This window comes from Neolamprologus brichardi, chromosome 6 (assembly GCF_056152115.1).
Source record: "Neolamprologus brichardi isolate AB-2024 chromosome 6, ASM5615211v1, whole genome shotgun sequence".
NCBI lineage: Eukaryota > Metazoa > Chordata > Actinopteri > Cichliformes > Cichlidae > Neolamprologus > Neolamprologus brichardi.
The window spans coordinates 18,969,281-18,988,383 of NC_142109.1; the positions used below are offsets into that span (position 1 = coordinate 18,969,281).

General features: G+C 41.4%; 2 protein-coding genes across 5 annotated transcripts in view; one reads left to right on the plus strand and one right to left on the minus strand.

The window, feature by feature from the left end:
* polq (polymerase (DNA directed), theta) lies at positions 1-17,252 on the plus strand. Of its 3 annotated transcripts, XM_006787272.2 has the most exons (35): positions 1-296; positions 431-530; positions 609-1,081; positions 1,174-1,403; positions 2,039-2,215; positions 2,729-2,859; positions 2,962-3,118; positions 3,446-3,557; positions 3,662-3,863; positions 3,940-4,081; positions 4,248-4,394; positions 4,651-4,863; positions 4,968-5,110; positions 5,315-5,504; positions 5,779-5,921; positions 6,121-6,314; positions 6,665-6,789; positions 7,292-7,535; positions 8,235-9,780; positions 9,864-11,466; positions 11,631-11,771; positions 11,861-12,063; positions 12,598-12,805; positions 12,883-13,076; positions 13,188-13,316; positions 13,452-13,626; positions 13,740-13,863; positions 14,584-14,684; positions 14,811-14,893; positions 14,971-15,072; positions 15,157-15,268; positions 15,908-16,032; positions 16,141-16,276; positions 16,395-16,501; positions 16,578-17,251. In XM_006787272.2, exons 1-35 carry the CDS (start codon positions 229-231, stop codon positions 16,689-16,691), a joined length of 8,394 nt encoding a protein of 2,797 aa, XP_006787335.2. In that variant the 5' UTR covers positions 1-228; the 3' UTR covers positions 16,692-17,251. The 3 variants fall into 3 exon arrangements, 2 of the variants coding, with proteins under 2 accessions (XP_006787335.2, XP_087697905.1); XM_087841779.1 differs by having other exon boundaries at positions 16,395-17,252; XR_004843520.2 differs by lacking the exons at positions 15,157-15,268; positions 16,395-16,501; positions 16,578-17,251 and having other exon boundaries at positions 16,141-16,274.
* Positions 16,939-19,103, minus strand: part of uba6 (ubiquitin like modifier activating enzyme 6) — a 12,060-nt gene continuing 9,895 nt past the window's right edge. For both annotated transcript variants that reach the window (XM_087841781.1, XM_006787273.3), the window contains exon 32: positions 16,939-18,894. In XM_087841781.1, coding sequence (XP_087697907.1) covers positions 18,753-18,894 — 142 coding nt within the window. In that variant the 3' untranslated portion in view covers positions 16,939-18,752. The remainder of the gene's footprint in view (positions 18,895-19,103) is intronic.

Below are 19,103 nucleotides of genomic sequence, written 5' to 3' on the forward strand. Positions count from 1 at the left end.
TGGCGGTCCGGCGGTCTTTTTGATTTGAGATTTGTTTATCAAACTAAAAGTTTTTGTTGTTGTTGTTTTTTCGCTACTAAAATAATTACTTAAGAGTTGACTATTGCTTTCTTTTGTTTTGTAAACATCAAATTGAGTTTATAAGCCGGTGTCGAGGGTAAATTTATGTCATGTTAATTCACATCCACTTACTCGGGCGTTCACTAAAACCTCTGCAGTTTGTTCAGCATGAACACCTCGGGTCCTCAGAAAAAAAGGAGCTACATGGGACAGCACCAGGTCAAAAAGAAAACAAGGTGAGTAACCTGTTTCACTTCATTTATCTGTAATGACATTTATGAACAGTCAGCTGTTGCTTGGAGACACCAATATTAATATAATCGCCAGTCGTACGTGTTGAAGTAATGAATGCACTTATTTCTGCGCACAGCTTCCAAGCTCATGATGAGCCACCAAACGGAGACAGACAGAAAACAAGCCTGTCAGACAAAACAAACGGATCACAGAACAGCAACAAAGACAACTGCAAGGTGAGTGGAACAGCTTATTTTACTCTCTCTTTACTTCTTTAATTCAAATAAATCATAAGCATTGTTTTTTTGTCTTAGAACGGAGGAGCTGTGTTTCTGCTGGGGGAGTCCACTTTAGCTCTCAGTGAAGAGGTCCTGCAGGCGCTAGACGTTGTGGACCCTGTGAAGCCCGCAGTAAACAGACATGCCCTGGAAAGACCATCATCAGCATCAACTCCCTTTGCCCCTTTACACCCCCTTGCACTAGTTGCACAAAATGAAAAGGAGAGAGATTTGGCACAGATCAGAGATGGAGCATCTTTTCACCCCTCAGACAAAAGATCCCGCAGACACCCTTGCCCTATTGATGGAGTCTGTGAGCCTAGAGGGGATAGCATGCGAGCGAGATGGAGAGCTGACTGCAAAGAGCTTGCTCAAAAGCTTCTCTTCAGTGAGGACTCGGAGGAAGTGAAACATCCACAGAGCACTACTTCAAAGCTTGCTTCTGCCGTTGTCAACATTGTAGCTTGCCAGAACACACAAAACAGTCAGCAAGCAGGCACTTCCAGCATGTGTGTTTTAACTTGTCTAGCTTTTGTATTATTTCTTTAATGTCCTCCTGAACTGCTTCTGTCAACATATTCTCTCTTGCTCTGTTCCACAGCCAGAAGCTTGTGTCTAAAAGAAAGAGTTCTCCTTTTAGCGAAGACAAAAATGGGTCAAGTAAGAATGGCCATCTATCCAGGGACTACATCTTGTTCAGCCCCACCCGTCTCGCAGCAGCTATGAAGAGGGCCAAACTCCAGCGATCGTTACAGAGTCAGTCTGCTTCTGTGCTCACAGTCCCCAGTGGCTTAGAGCTCAGCACTCTCAGTGACACGTTGCTTCATCCAGGTAAAGTACACCAGGCACTGACATAAAACCGTCGAGCTAGATTAACCATTCAGCTGGCTGCTGGACGAAACACAGATGAACTATTGTGTGTGTTACTGCATACAGCTCAGGAATGTGCACAGAAATAACCAAGGTTGTAAAATTTGATATGATAAGTAAACCCTCTTCAGAACATGGTTTCAATATCAACGTTCATAGCATACATATCAATAGCAACATTTCCACGCTGCTTCCCCTTAGATGAGAAATGAGGTAGGGGATTTTGTTTGTTTAGCACCAATCGCCAACAAAGCAGTTAAAACTGTTTTACATAAGACAAGGAAAGGCATGAAGACGAGAAGAAAAAAGGCCCAAATAAAATAAAGTTGCCTCATATTGAATATAATCAAAGGCAGTGGTGCGACCACTGAACACAGTTTTGAGGCCCTGCAGCAGGTGGCTATTTTATCCTTTTAGTAAACCACTTTTGCAGCTTGTATGAATGGCTTTCTTGTTCATGTGTGCCCAGATTTGGACTGTTTCAATAAACTGCATTTATATTTGACATGTGTGTGACATGATCACATATCTGTTTTAAACAAAGCTTTGAAGATTTTGATTCAATACTACGTGTAATAACCTGTGTCCTACTGTAGGTCCTGCCTTGTGTGGTCCTCCTGACCAAGCTGAAAAGCTGTTGCTTTCCAACTGGGGCTTACCAAAACCTGTGCTGGACCGATACCAGAAACATGGAGTGACTTGGATGTTTGAGTGGCAGGCTCAGTGCCTTGCTGTTGGACAGGTGCTGCGGGGAGGTAACCTGGTGTATTCTGGTAAGAATCTCAACGTTTTATGTTTTCTTTATTCTCTCCTCTATGATCTCAAGGTTTCTAAAGTGGGTCTTGGGGAGAGAGGAGCAACAGGCATATCAGTTGGGAAAATCTTTACAATTATTATTAGTATTAGGCGACCGTGGTTCAGGGGTTGGGGAGCGTATCTGTAACCGGAAGGTCGCCGGTTCGATCCCCGGGCTCTCTGTCCTGGTCGTTGTGTCCTTGGGTAAGACACTTTACCCTACCGCCTACTGGTGTTGGCCAGAGGGGCCGATGGCGCAATATGGCAGCCTCGCTTCTGTCAGTCTGCCCCAGGGCAGCTGTGGCTACAACTGTAGCTTGCCTCCACCAGTGTGTGAATGCGAGAGTGAATGAATAGTGGCATTGTAAAGCGCTTTGAATGCCTTGAAAAGCGCTATATAAATCCAATCCATTATTATTATTATTATTATTATTATAGTATTGCTGTTGTTATTATTATTATTGTTTTGTTTTTCGTTTTTTTTATTTCAGCCCCTACTAGTGCTGGAAAAACTCTGGTGTCAGAGCTCTTGATGTTAAAGCGTGTGTTGGAGACAAAAAGAAAAGCTCTCTTCATCCTGCCATTTGTCTCTGTTGCAAAAGAGAAGATGCATTACCTTCAGGTGCGTGAGCAGTGAACAGAGAAATTCATGCATATGGTTATGGACAAAGTGTTTTCTGTGTATATGTCTCAGTCTAACACACTTGTGTATCTTATCTTGTAGAGCATATTTGAAGAGGCAGGAGTTCGGGTGGAGGGGTACATGGGCAGCACCTCTGCTGCTGGAGGGTTCACAGCTCTGGATGTAGCTGTTTGCACCATAGAAAAAGCCAACTCTCTTATTAACAGACTCATTGAAGAGAATAGTATGACTCTTCTAGGTAATATATTTGTTATAGTTGCTAGTACTGAAACAGTTGAACAATTGAGTCGTCAGTTGACGGTCATGTCAAACTTTTGCTTAACTGCAGCTTTTCAAGTTTAAGAAGTTCCTTCTTTTCTCACTTTTATCAGTGTAAACTGAACGCATTTGGGTTATTTGCAGGTATTTAATAAACTGAAATAAAAGAAGTAAGTCAGTACACTACAGTAAATTACTAAATACAGAAATACTAAATTCTAAAATATATTATTGCTTTGCAGTCCTAATTGTTTGCATTCATTGATATAATTTATAGAGAATGAGTTTGTTATTTTTGTGCTTCAAGGTATGGTAGTAGTAGATGAGCTGCATATGGTTGGAGATTCTGGAAGAGGATACCTGCTGGAATTGCTCTTAACTAAAATCCGCTACATTGCACAGAAGCAGAACAGCATGGGGTCTGTGCCATTTATTAAAATTTTTTTTGGCCTGACCTTTTCTGAATTTGCAGTCTTTAAAAATCATGCTCCTCTGCCAAAAGCGTTAATTAGTCTTTCCGCAGGTCTCTTTCTGAGGGCATTCAAATAATTGGTATGAGTGCCACTTTGCCAAACCTCTCGCTCCTGGCTAGCTGGTTAGGTGCAGAGCTGTACCAGACAGACTATAGACCTGTACCCCTGCAGGAGCACCTCAAGGTGGGCTGCAACATCTATGACCAGAGTCTCTCTGTGGTCCGACATTTTACCCCTGCACTCCACGTTAAGGTAACTGAGTAAAGTCCAGAGATGAGACATAGTTTGTCATGAATAGTAGTATATTAACAGATTCTTTACGTCATAGGGTGATGATGACCACGTAGTGAGCTTGTGCTATGAGACAGCGAGAGAGGGCCACTGCGTGCTGCTATTCTGCCCTTCAAAGAACTGGTGTGAGAAACTGGCAGATACTATCGCGAGAGAGTTTTACAACCTCAGACATGCTGGTTTGTGAAGTTTAAATACTTATTTCAGAATGAGGTAGAACAATAGCCTGTTTTTGCAGCATGTTATGATATGCACATTCAGTTTTTTCATGAATTTATTCTATTTGAGTCACAGAATTTTATCTCAAATCTTATGGTGTGGTATGTTTGGTATGTTTTTTCTCAGAGCGTCACAGCGAAGCTGAGCCTCAGCCAGTGCGTCTGGATCAGGAGGGACTAGTGGATGTAATAGCTCAATTAAGACGAACTCCAGCTGGTTTGGACCCCATCCTGCAGCGCACTGTGCCATGGGGCGTGGCCTTCCACCATGCTGGTGAACACATTTATGCAATCCTTTTAACCAGAGTCTAGACTACTGGATATTAAGCCTAATTTGATGCCCCCACATTCAACAACTATTGTCAATAGTTGTTGAATAATATAACTATATTGTTATATTAAATCAACTTAGTTTAATTTCTTATTGGTCACCTGGTTGGGGCCTGCCACGCAGTTTGAGAACCATTGTTCTAGACTAAATGCAATATTTTTTTGAGTATGTTTATATGAGTTAACGTTTGACTCTGCAGGATTAACATTCGATGAACGTGACGTGTTGGAGGGAGCTTTTCGCCAGGGCCTGATCAGAGTCCTGGCTGCCACCTCGACCCTGTCATCAGGGGTTAATCTCCCAGCACGCAGGGTCATCATTCGAACTCCCACATTCAACGGTCACTTGCTGGATCCGCTCACATACAAACAGATGGCAGGACGAGCAGGGAGAAAAGGAATTGACACTACAGGTGTGTGAAGTCTTTCATGAATGAATGAAGTTTATTTTGTTTGCAAAATTGAATTAAAATTAGAGTTTTATTTTGTGTTTTATCATTTTGTCCTTTCCTTCAAGGTGAAAGTGTGCTGGTGTGTAAGGAGGCAGAGCGTCAGAAAGGTATCACTCTGCTTAAAGGTGCTCTTCAGCCAATCAGCAGCTGCCTGGTGAGAAGAGAGGGTGAAGGTGTTACCACTAGCATGCTACGAGCCATCCTGGAGGTATGATTATTATTCAAACTAGTAGGAATAGTAACAAGTTATGCTTAAAGTAGATTATTTCCTTCTTTTATAACAGCTATTGCACTAGTTTAACTGATGTACGGTCAAGGTACTTTACCTAACCTCACAGTGACTAAACAAGCAGCTGCGTCAAGATGTCTGTAATTGTTTTGTCTTCCTTATTCCCCTCATTCTGACACACAGATAATCGTTGGAGGTGTAGCCAGCACTCCGCAAGATGTGAGATTGTATGCTTCGTGCTCACTTCTGGCTGCCAGCATGAAATGTCATGGCAAAAAAGTCTCCAAAGAAGAGACCAGTAAAGGCTCTATTGAGACCTGTGTTGAGTGGTTGATGGAGAATGAATTTATTAACATTCAAAAAGATGGACAAGGTAATCCCACAGTTTTGATAATATCTTGCAGTATTCATCCTTTCATATCACTGCTAAACTGGTACATGATGAATAGGCCTTCAATAATATTATGTTCTGGTAGAAATGTATATTTCAAATAGTTATTTTCAACATTAAAAAAAAATGTTTTCACAGTTAATTGATAAAAGACTAATTTCACTGTGATTCCTTTACTTTCTTTGATCCTAGTATCATTTTTTTATCAGATTTTCAGTTAATTATATGCTCTCTGTCCATGTCTTTGCATACCCAGACGAGCGGTACTGTCCAACTCAACTTGGCGCTGCCACCCTTTCTTCCTCCCTATCTCCTCCTGAGGCTCTAGGAATATTTGCAGACCTGCAGCGGGCCATGAAGGGCTTTGTCCTGGAAAATGATTTGCACATTTTGTACCTGGTACATATATTAAAACTTGCTGGAACATTTTCTGTTGGCTATATAATACCTCTTAAGGTTGTTGATACATGCCTAATGGTGCTTAAATCCTAACTTTCTTATAGGTAACAAAAATATTTTGAGAGGACACATCTCTTAAAATTCCACACTGCTGCTCCAAATCTAAATATTTGAAATACTGTGTCCAAATTCTCCTCAGATCACTCCACTGTACGCAGAGTGGACCACCATAGATTGGTATCAGTTCTTCTGTCTGTGGGAGCAGCTGTCATCATCGATGAAGAGAGTAGCAGAACTGGTTGGCGTCCAGGAAGGCTTTTTGGCACGATCTGTCGGCGGGAAACTTGTTGCCAAGACAGAAAAGCAGCACAGACAAATGGCTATTCATAAACGGTAAAACACATTTATTATAATTTGAAAGTCATGTGTATAACATATACTTACTGAATATCCTTTACATTTAGTTTTCAGTTCACGTTTTCAGAACCTCAAACTGCTGCAAACCTTGAAATGTTATTGATGAATCAGGGTTTAGTACTGGATTACATTATATTGTTCATTGTGTGCATAGTGATTCCTAACATTGCGGCCCTTGTTTAAAAGCTGACTCATATGAGAAGCACAGGGAAAAAACCCAACCCCAAAACAAATAAGGGATATATTTCATTACTGGAAAAAGTATATTCTTTTGTTTGACTGAATCCTTTGTAATTCCCATCTTCTTTTCTTTCACTTGCTCTCAGGTTTTTCACAACTCTTGTACTGCAGGATCTGGTGAATGAGGTGCCTTTGGGAACTGTTGCAAACAAATACAACTGCAGTCGTGGGCAGTTACAATCTCTGCAGCAGTCTGCTTCCACGTATGCAGGTAGATACTTAAGAGATTAAGACAAGTTGTTCCAGCGCCTCTGGAGGCTTGAGCGTAAAGCTTTTCTGAGGCTTGCAGCAGAGAACACGTTACACTTTAGAATACGCACCCTTTGAATTTGTGACAAAACTTTACCTTTAAACAGAACATTAACAAGAACATTAACTCAATGCAAGAGGCAGGAACACTTCAGAGTGGTAGATATGCAGGAGAGACTTATCTCCACTACAACTTAAATGTGTTTCTGCACCTATATACTTAACTTACAGACATGTATCCATCATTCATAGATGTCCATGTTTTTCAGTCAGGTTAGTATGAGATTTTCTAAGGTAATTCATGTTAACATATTTCGTTCAAGTGTGCCTCAGACGTTTCGCTGGATCAGAATGGATCTAAATGCTGTTGAATCAGTGATCAGTGTAATCACAACAAGAAACGAAAGAAAAACAGAACAAAAAGCAACATGTTGGTAACTAAGCATGTAAATGTGTTCCCTCAGGTATGGTAACTGTGTTCTGCAAGCGTCTTGGCTGGCACAACATGGAACTGCTTTTATCCCAGTACCAGACCAGGTTGAGCTTTGGAGTCCAGAGGGAGCTGGTCGACCTGGTCAGAGTTTCGCTTCTGAATGCAACTCGAGCCAGAGCGCTCTACACCCAAGACCTCTGCACTGTCGCAGTGCTGGCCAGGGCCACCGTAGCTGATGTTGAGAAAGCCCTGCGGAATGCCATCCCATTTAAGAGGTAGGTGTGTATTTGTGTTAAAGATATGAAGTCCCTGATAGAAGAATGGCACTTATTTGGTTCTGCTGTCTAGGCAAATAATGGCAGTGCTTTTTAAATTTTTAATCAGCGAATCTGATACATTTTTTCAAATGTGCTACGTACTGCATAAAAGGGATTTAAGGATTAAATAGGGAAAAAATGGGTGGGCGGAGCATCTTAGTGGTGCATAAGGCACATAAGATAAGAAATATTTATTGGGTTTTTCCTTTGCCTGTGCTCCATTTCTCAAGAACTGTGACCTGGTAAATGTTGCAGAACGCTGCTGGAAAAACAGAGAAAAATAATATTGCCAAGAAATTAATCAGTGTAATCTGAACTTGATTAATTTTTTTATTAATAACTTTTAAAGTTAATGCAACTGAATAATCCTGATGTGCTTACAGGAGGAACATAATTATATGCACATCAGTAAAAAAAAAAAAAAGGAATAACAATTGAACAACTGCACTGTGAATCAAACTAAAAAACAATTTAAACTACCAACCTTTAGTTCCAAGTCAATCTCTCACAGATCAAAATTTTTAGTTACCCCCGTAATGCAGCTGGTGTGGTAAACCATCTAAACTCAAACTCAATTCCAAAAGGTATGCACTCAAGTTATAATCTCCTGAGAACTTTATAACCTATAACCAGTCTTGTACTGTCTGCCTTCATCAGCTCCAAGCGTGCAGTGGATGAGAGTGAAGTGGAGGCAGCTGAGAGACGAAGCCTCCGATGTGTCTGGGTGACCGGTGGACGAGCTCTCACAGAACAGGAGGCAGCTGTTGAGATAGTGTCTGAGGCAAGGGTCCTTCTTCAAGAAGACCTGGCCCAGTTAGGAATTCACTGGGATCCTACAAGTCTTCCTCCTGGGGCTCCTGCTGTAAACAGCCCTGATGACCATCACTCTGGGGATTCGGACACCTTGTCCTCCTCGTGTCTCAGTGTACAAGAACCAGAGACAAACAATGATCATGGAGAAGAGATTAGGGAAGGCTGTAAAAGTGATGAAAAGATGTCTGAAGTGAAAATGGAGAGAAGGAACAGCAGGCAAAAAGGGGAAGCAGGAAAAGAGCAGGGGAAGTTAGGAGTGATGGAATCAAAGAAAATATTGGAAGATCCCAGAAAGGAAGGCAGATCTGACCCAGAAATCGGGGAAGCAAACAGAGAAGTTAAAATGGAAAGAAAAAATGAAACATCAAAAGTAGTGACAAAGAAATCAATAACAAATGCTGCAGAAAATCAAGGTGTAAACGCAGAGAACATAGGGTCAGAGCAGGAAGAGAAGGGGTGCCACAAAGCAAAGCGAAAAGAAAGAGACACAGATGGAGTCACCGTCTCAATCAGGCCAAAGAATTATCAAGTAAATCAGCCTGTTCCTGAACAGAGCCTAACACAGGAGTTGGCTGAGATTATATCTAGCCCCCTAACTGTGCCTGCACCGGGACCACAGCCTCAGGCCTCACCTTCTCCAATACTGCTTCCACGTTTTAGAGCGCCAATATCACGAGCAGAACAACAGCAAACTGTTTCCACAAGGACAGTGAAAGGAGACTGCACCACAGGAATTACTGTTTCACCTGTGCAGCCTGGTATACTGAAGAGAGCCTTAAGAAAAGTCCTGCACTCCATACAGACTGACAAAAATCTGCAAGATAACATTGAGACCGCAGAAATGTCACACTCGAAACCTGCAATAGTTTCTTCAGTCAAAAATTCAGCTCATTTGGGTCAGCTGCTAGTAACTATTCCTGCCCCTCACCGTATGCACGAAACTCCTCCTCGTACTTCTGCACCTACAAATCCAGACACATTAAACTCTCCCCTCTCGGACTCCTCTGCCACTGTTCCTGAGGCCAAGCGAAGACGGATGGATGGTAGAGAGAAGTTTTCATCTCCTGAGCTCTACGGAGGCGATAAGACAGATGATGAAATTGAGGGGGATGTTAAAATGGGAGAAGAGAGTTTTGGTGACAGCTTTGAACTGGACACTCAGACAGAGAGAATCATTGTTCAACAGACAGATGAGGTCGTCAGGTGTACGGATCAGGCAGTTGAAACAAAAAAGAGAAGAGAAGATCAATTGTTGGAAGTAGCTGCAGGTCTGGAGGAAAATGGACACGAAAGAACAAATGGACTTAAACGGCCAGACAAAGCACACCCCAGCTTCAATATTTCTCTCACAGATAGCCAGATGGAGCTCATCCTCAATACCAGCCATCAGGTAAGAGACTGGAAACATATATTATGCTAGAATTGTGTGAATATGATCATCTTTATAAATACTTGTTTGTTCCTTTCTCAAAGATTTCACCTGAGCCAGGAGATTGTGATAACATGGATAAAGATGAAAATGAAGGTGCATTTAATGATGAGGCCCCAGATCCTAATCAGACCTCTTCTGTGAGTCTTAACAGAAGCAGTAGCTTCCTTTTTGACAGCTTATATCAAAGCCCTCTGCTGGCGGATCTGAGCCCACACCAGATCCCTGACCAATTAGATGAGGAGGAATCTATAAACCAGGAGGTGAAAGAAAAGTGTGCTTCATCGACCCAGGAGAGACGACGCAGTGAGCTTCTTGCCAACCAGGAAGCAGAGAAACAGGAGGCAATCCAATGGGGCGAGTCTTTCTTTAACCTGTCAGAGTGGGGTGACTCGCTGCTGATCGGTGAACACTATCTGGAAAGGCAGAGTTTGTTCAGACAAGCAGACTGTACTGAACAAGAGCATGAGCAAGTGAACCCAGAACAGAATGTTCTGTGTGAAGGACAGATGCAGCCACAACTCACTACTACACCTCAAAATGAACATGATGAGAAAAATCAAGGTCGTCTAAAAAACATTAAACAGCGTAGCACACAAGAAAGTGTTAAACCAGGAGGGAGACAGGAAATGGGTATTGAAGATGTTGAAAATGCAAAACATGTAGAGACTGAAGGAGAAGAGAAGGAAAATAAAAAGAAAATGGATGCCATATTGTCACATAATACAGTTTTTAAACAACCCTTTCTGCAAAATGCTCCAGAAAGTGCATTTGATTGTAGCCCTGGTTTACAAGAGATCTTTGACCGCTGGCCTAGCATGTCTGACCAGCCTTTGCAAAACACAACAGAAGGCCTCACAGTCATTCAAACGCATGCTGCTGCTGCTGCAAACACAGCTGGTGCTCCACTGATACCAGAGTCCTCGAAGCAAGCAGGCAAAAAGAGGGAGAAGTTACAGTATTCTGCTGCTACAAGTAACTCTAAAAAAGGACGACCTTTAAGAAGTGACAGTAAAAATTTACTAGAAAGACCAGGCTCTGCTGGTGACCTCATTCCCCCAACTCAGGAAACACCACCTGTTACACCGAGAGTAAAGCTGACCACCTCATCCATCCAGTCGCCACTGAACCAGTCGATTCCGTCAAGCCGCTTTCAAGAAAAATTGGCAATTGCAAAATGTCCTAAAACTCCCACAGGAAACCATAATCTTCGATCAGTAGTTTCTGCTTCTGACAATAAGAGTCTAGAATCAACAACTGATCACCACCAAAAACGTGGACAGGAACCACAGACGCTACCTAATCCTGAACTAACAACTGTTCTGCAGTCAAATTTGAAAACCACATCCACCAGCGAGACCCTCAGCCCTCCCCGACACTTTGTTCCTCCATCCTCCCCACAGCCACAGCCTCTCTCTGATACAGAGTCACCTGTGTTTCACGAAAGCTTCACGCTTCAGCTGTCCCAGGATGCGTCTGTCTGTTCCAGCAACTCCGGGACTTTCTCCATCATAGACGTGGCAAGCGACAGGCGCCTCTTTGAAATGTTCATTAAAGAGTGGAAAACAAAACAGCGCTACTCTCTGGCTTTGGCCTGTGAAAGGACAGAGCAGCCTGAGGGGGAAATAGGAGGGAAACACAAGAGAGGTAACTGAAAAGTCATTTAGGGTGAAGCAGTTCCAAGGCACTCAATATATTTGCATCATTTGACAAAATTTCTTTAGCACCTGTATTTTTTTCTCGTCAGCATAAGGACCACTAAATTAGCCTGTGATGAGATTAGTGACTTCATCCATTTATTTTCTGTGCAGAGTCAGCAGCTCAGCACAGGCTCAACACGCCTGTTGGATTTCCATTAAGGAACAGCGAAGGGCTTGTTCTGATTGGATTGTCTGTATGCTGGGGAGGAAGAGACGCATACTATGTATCTCTGCAGGAAGAGCAGAGCAAAGGTAGCGACCGAAAAATACATACAGGTTGACGTTACCAGCTCGCTCTTTAACAGTGTTTTCTCAGTTGACCTTGTTTGTGTTTCCCTTAGGCCTGAGCTCCAGTCTGGCCCCTCCTCCACTGGATAATGACTTGCCAGTAAATGAGAGGCTGGAGCAGGTGAAAGCTTGTCTGAGCAGCCAATCAGCTGGTCATGAAGTGCGTGCGGTAGTTGTATATGACATCATACAGGTGTACAAGACACTTGTACTGAGCTGTGGAGTCAGTTTGGAAGGAAATTGTGAAGACCCAAAGGTGAGAAAACAGAAAAACACTGAAGTCACGTGTGCAACCTGAAACTTCTCCATTCAAGTGCAGTTCATATTAAGCTATCATTTTTATCTCAACCTGTGAGGTTTTGTGATTGCACCTTAGTAATATGTAAGGCTGACACTTAGAGACTTTTTGTATTTATTATAAACGATAAGAGATCATCCATCCATCCACCTCTTACTGCTTATCCGGGGTCGGCTCGTGGGGGCAGCAGTCTGAGCAGAAAAGCCCAGACTTCTCTCTCATTTCGGACACATCTTCCAGCTCATCCAGGGGGATATCAAGTCTTTTCCAAGTCAGCCGAGAGATACAATCTTTCCCACGAGCAATAAGAGATGATCTGCTTATAATTATCAACATATTTTCTCAGCAATATATAAGAATAAATGTCCATTTTGTCTCAGATACACTAATAACATTACGGGTTTATGTCAATAAATACAGCTGCCATGCTTGGAGGGAAAAAATTGATAAAGAAAATAAATGTCATGCTGAAGTTGTGAATATCTATCACAGGTTGCGTGTTGGCTGCTGGACCCTGGCAGTGAGGAGAGGACTTTACCCAACATGGTCACTGTCTACTGTCCAGAAGAGTTACAACTGCTGGACGGACTTGGAAATGCACATTCACACTGTCCCCGTGTTAGGGCGGCAACCACAAGCGTGCTCATACACGCTGTCATGAACCATCTGACCGGCATGCTAGAGAAAGAGGGCACACTGGGTATAGAAACTCACACTCCATGTGTTCAGAAATATGCGTTTAGACATTTGTTTAACAATATTGTACATATATGTCAGATTTCTTCAGGAGCATAGAGATGCCTTCCCAGGTTTGTTTGGCCCTGCTGGAACTGAACGGAGTCGGCTTCAGTGTTGAAGAGTGTGAACGACAAAAACACGTCATGCAAGCCAAACTGTCTGTGCTGGAATCTGAAGCTTACGCTCTGGCTGGACACAGCTTCTCCCTCACCTGCGTCGATGACATTGCACAGGTCAGACACTTCTTCTCCATCCCAGCTACGATTTTGAGTAAAATTACCAATTAGTTTGCGCAAAGCGTAGTAAGACTTCTGAACTTGTGTGTGCTCACATGTATGACGCAGGTGTTGTTCTTAGAACTCCACCTACCTCCAAATGGTGACGTAGGTGGATCAAAAAGTAAGAAAACTCTGGGATACACGAGGAGAGCAGGTGGCAGAGTGCGACTTGGGAAGCAGTTCAGCACCACAAAGGTGAAGCAATTTCACATTTCACCAAATTAATGTTGCTCCTGCACCTAATTGCTGTCAAGAAACATATTTATTATATTATAAAACTGTAAATCATTATTTTGGCTTCGTAACTCTAACATTTATTTCTCGAAGCAGGATGTTCTGGAGAAACTTCGCCCGCTGCACACGTTGCCAGGTGTAATTCTGGAGTGGAGACGTATCACTAACGCCTTGACTAAAGTGGTCTACCCTCTGCAGAGGGAAAAACAATACCACCCCACACTGGAGATGGACAGGATATACCCCATCGCTCAAACACACACAGCCACAGGTAAAACACAAACACCAGCACACGAAGACTTCTGAGATTTCACTGCTGTCAAATACATTTTCCCTTTAGGTTAAATATGAAGCCTGTAGTGACTCGGCTCATTCTGTCCTCAGGTAGAGTGAGTTTCACCGAGCCAAACATACAGAACGTCCCCAAAGACTTTCAGATTCACATGCCCACCATGGTGGGTGAGAGCCCACCTTCACAAGATGGCTGTTACAGGATGACCAAAGCAGGGTAAGGTTAAACTTGATCAAAGTGTTTTGTTTTTAAAAGGGGAATTCATCAAGTTTTAATTATGTAAATATGTTTTTTTTTAAATTTAGCATTTTCTATGTTACAAAGAAACAAACAGGAAAGCGAAAGAAACGAACAAGAGGTCATGAGATGCAAAGACAGTCAATAAAAAGAAAATAAAATAAAAAAAAAAAAGACAACTGTATATGTAAATGAGGAAACACGTTTCTCACTAAATAAATTCAGTTTCAGATTTTCTTTAGAAATGAAGTTGGCAGCTGTTACTATAGGCCTGACTGCAGTTTTTAATTTATTTTACAGTACATGTAACTGTGTTTAAAATATGTGTTAAAATATGTAGTTTGTTTTATATGCCTCCCATTAAATGTGGCATATTGCTTAATAATAACCTGTAAAGTATTTTTCAGTGGAAAAAGTTAATAAATTAAATGAAAAGTTAATTTGCGCTGTGCTCATCTCTTTTATTATGCCGAATGTTCTGTTCATATTCATAGGTCTGTCTATGAAGTAGAAGTAGAAATAGGCCAAAAACAGAGTAATAGTATTACATCCCTAAAATAATGCAAGACTTCCATATTTACATTGGATTAATGTGGGTGAGGGGTTTTTCCAAAACTAACTGCTTTAAAAGTTAAATAGCTAGGAGTGATGTAGCAGGGTGGAATTGCTATAAGGATTTTTTTTACACTGTTGTTACAGAAAGAAGAGACGCTCTGTGGTATCTTCAGTCGCAGCTGGAACTTCAGAACAAGGCCCTGCCTTCTCTGTTAGCATGAGACATGCTTTCATTCCTTTTTCAGGTTAATATAATAATTCTCTAATAATAATACTGGTACATCCACATATAGTTCATATAGATGAGTGGTTACCTGTCCTTCCTGTAGCTTTGCCTCAGGCGCTTCTATAAGCTTTGTACTGTTGTGTAGGTGGAATGATATTAGCAGCTGATTACTCCCAGCTGGAGTTGAGAGTGCTAGCTCATCTCTCAAAGGATCAGCGTCTCCTGCAGGTCAGTGAAATTTAAATCTGGTTAATGGAAAGAAAACAATATGTAAACTCAAATTGTGAACTTTGCATGTTCACCAGGTGCTGAATGGTGGAGCAGATGTGTTTCGCTGCATTGCAGCTGAGTGGAAGAGTGTCGAGCCAGAGTCAGTGAATGACAGCCTCAGACAACAGGCAAAACAGGTACAACTAGGCTGGAAAGGGTAGACGGCAAGGACATGCACACATGCAAGGTCACCAGGGGAGTACATGCTTCTGTGTTTGCAGATTTGCTATGGCATCATCTACGGAATGGGAGCAAAGTCTTTGGGGGAGCAAATGGGAGTGGATGAGAATGATGCAGCATGCTACATTGAGAGTTTCAAAGCCAGATACAAAGGTATACACCGGGGCTTCCCCACTACACGTCTCAATATTAGTAATATCACTAATATTAGCCGTGTATTTCCGGTTGTTGCCACAGTGTCTCTTACACCCACGCAGACTGCTGCACACACGCATAATGTAGCAGTTCCCATGTGACTTTTTCTTCATCCAATTTGAATCCATCTGAAAGACGCATGCATATTCTCTGCACTGTTATGCATCACACAATACTAAAAAACACAAATTCTGCATATGGGACAATCCAGTTCACGGGATGTGCTGCAGTATATAGGTTGGAATATTGATGGGTTTATAGCTACAATGAGATAACAGGAAAAAAAATTAAAAACATTAAATGGAAATTATGTGCCTGTACTTGAAAAAAGAGACACAGCAAGATCTTGAGTGTTTGTTTGGTTGGTTTTTTTGAAGATTAGACTTATGTAAGTGTAAACTTCTTAATGTCGTTCAGTTATTATCAGTACTAAAACAAGCTGAGGAGCATAACAAGACCAAGAGTTGGATTGATAATCCAGTATAGCAGACCGTGGTCAATTGTAGAGGGGGCTTGAACCACCGACAGGTTTGCTTTAAACTGGTTAAACTTACTTCTACATTCTCATTTTAAAACATTTTCTTTCTGACATTTCAGGGATCAATGCTTTTCTTAAACAGACTGTGAGGAACTGTATAAAGGACGGCTATGTCCAGACGCTGATGGGTCGCAGAAGATATCTACCTGGAATAACCAGCAACAATGGACACATCAAAGCTCATGTGAGCACGAGTTCTTTGACAGAATTTAGATGTGAAGCATGTCATTTAAAACTCATGCAGTGCTTCTTCCACTTTTTCACCTTTTCCTTAAAACACAACTTTTTTTAGGCAGAGCGGCAGGCAGTGAACACAACCGTGCAGGGCTCTGCAGCTGATATTGTTAAACTTGCCACTGTCAACATCCAGAAACGGCTACGAAATACATATCCTGCAGCTCCTCCGTCTCACCAGCACACAAATTCAGGTGACCTGAACACAAATTATCTTTTTGGGTTTTTTTTGCATTAATGCAACATGCAGGGAGCGATAACCCCTGCATCATGTTTAAGTCTGTAAATTAATCACATCTGTAATCTCATCAGTCCGTAATCATCGCAGAGCTGGAAGATCTCAACTCAGAGGAGCTTACTTCATCCTGCAGCTGCATGATGAACTCATCTACGAAGCCACAGAAGAAGACCTCATACAGGTACATAAAGGAATTACCGTTTGGGTTGCACACAGCTGTATGAAGTGTCTCTCACACGAACCTCTGCTTCTGTCAGGTTGCACAGATAGTCAAGAGAGAGATGGAGTCAGCAGTGAAACTCTATGTGAAGTTGAAGGCCAAAGTCAAAGTGGGACCCAGCTGGGGGAACCTGCAGGATCTCGATATATGAAATGTTACCGTTTGATATTTACCCCAGACACAATGCACTTTTCCTCAGTTATTAATATGTAGATACTGTGTTATGTTTTTAATCACTACAGTGGCAATGATGAAATGTAGCAGTCCCACTATGAGATCTGAATGTATTTATAATTTAATTTCCCAAGGTACTGTATCAATTATATTTTTAGTTTAAAAAAAAAAACCCCACAAACCTCAGTTACATGTAATATTTTCTCTCTATAAATATCTGACGTAATAAATTCAAATCATAGTGTCTGTATTTGTTGTAAAGTTTGACTTCGAAGAACGAGTCAGCAGCTTCAATTTTGAAGACATCCTGAAATCTCACATTTTATTGGACCACTGGTTGAGCTCGTCTGTCACAAGAACATACATCAGTATCTGTAATTAACACTGCTTTGTTTTAAAATGATGAATTCACTGCACAAGAAGTGTTGTCAATATGGGTAGACATCTGCTGTAGAAAGGAAATTTCACCACCTCTGGTTTTGAGCAGAGAAACAAAGGAACACTGAGGAAGCATCTCGTTGTGGTGTTCAGCCAGAAGGTCCAAGACAGATAAGATGCAACTTAATCTTCAAGACAAAGTTCAATTTAACTGATTCCATTCAAAACTACACTGACGTTATTGCCACTGTAGGCACTACAGACTCATCGAAAGCCTTCTTTTTAACCTGGAACTTAATGAAAGGGAGAATTATAAACCTGGAGAAAGACTTTCTGGATGACTACTATTCATTATTGATTATTTAACCAGTGCACCATTACTCAGAGCTCATCAATACAGGCTCAGTCTGACCCAAAAAACAAAAACAAAAAAAAAAAGCATAACAAGTAAATAAATACATGTCACAGACATTCATGAACAAATACAACAAATCATGAACAGCAAAGATTTTCTTTTAAAACAAATGTGTTATAACACAGGAGTGTGACCCCAGATGTTTGATGTCTGTCAAAATAAGGCTTTTCTATGTGTGAAACAGTAAACTCACGTCAGTTTTTGTATTGTTAATGAAGAACATCTTGTTTGCTCAAACTAATGTCAGTGCAGTCATTACCCAAGTATTTATTAAGGTAGGTAAGACTAACAGCTACAATTAACTTTTTTTTTTTAACCCATTTTTTGTTTTTAAGTGCACCGCACACTGACTGTGTCATTTTACACCCGACTGACTGCAGAACAACTTCAGCTTAACCTTTAAGTAAAACACAGCTTGTGTGTTGCTCTCAAATGCTGGGTGATATCCATGCCCCGTGTTTGAAACATGTTTTATAATGAGGCAGTCAAAGTGATGGGGGGGGGGGGAAAAAAAAAAAAAAAAACAATCTGCAGACAAAATGATAATCGCTATCTTTGGTGGTTTTGCCATTGTCCACTTAACTTGTCGCACCTTAAAATTATACAACAAATCTTGATTTTTTAAATTTTATTTCTATAGAGGGAGACAGAAAATAATTGGCAAATGTGTGGTTGGCAATATTCTCAAAGAACTCAGAGGATGAAGATGTTGTGAGGCCTACCAACTACTTGTTTTTATTGTGCCAAATGTTTAACTCACAAAAAAAAAAAAGTTGAACACAACAACTAAATGGGTCTGTGTGTTGGGAGTTTAAAGATTCCTGTAAACACAGATTTTAGTCAGACTCGCTGCCACAAACAGAAAAAAAGGTTAATAATCAATTAAGGCATCGACACAACCAGAGCTGTGCATTTCACCAGAGTAAAAAAAAAGAAAAAGAAAAAAGAAAGTATATGTACACAGGTATAATTATAAGTGCTACTCCTTGTGTTCCACTGGCTAGATCTTAGGCAACGGGGGAAAAAACAACAAAAAAAAAAAAAACAGAACTGGGACCACGACTGGCTTTTCTTGCTCCATGAAGTACAAGAGGGGTTTGTGCTAAGGCAAGGAGTTTTGACTTTGTCAGGTAACATCCTGAGGGAAAACTCTTGGCCCATGCCTAAGCAATTGGGGTGTAACAATTTACATAAAAGAAGGGAAATAAGGACACAAGAGGCTTGAGGATGACATTGAGGGAGGTGTCAGGGAGTCTCGCCATCGGGGCTGAAGTAGTACCTGACCGGAGGACCAGGGAGGTCCTCATCTCCATCTGCCTCTGGAGCAAATGACACAGTAAGGTCTACGTAGCGGCGGTCCACTGATGGCTTGATTAGTTTATGCATCCTGTGAAAAATCAGAGGCAAAGATAGACGAATAAATGCATTGTGAACATTTCAGCAAATTGAAAAAACAAAACAAAAAAACAACTTTGTAATGAGCACATGTACAGGCACACACTTGGAAGTTATGCTTAAGTTTAGACCAGGAAAACACTATGTAGGCAGTGTGAGGGAAGTGTGAGTGTCTCTGCTTTAATCTCTTGTTTAAGAGTA

What these genes read in the sequence shown, in the direction of transcription:
- polq (XM_087841779.1), top strand. Translation starts at nt 229, where the DNA reads ATGAACACCTCGGGTCCTCAGAAAAAAAGGAGCTACATGGGACAGCAC. An exon ending in CATTCAAAAAGATGGACAAG is followed by an intron (nt 5,505 to 5,778) that starts GTAATCCCACAG and finishes TTGCATACCCAG; the next exon opens with ACGAGCGGTACTGTCCAACT. An exon ending in TCACCAGCACACAAATTCAG is followed by an intron (nt 16,277 to 16,394) that starts GTGACCTGAACA and finishes TAATCTCATCAG; the next exon opens with TCCGTAATCATCGCAGAGCT.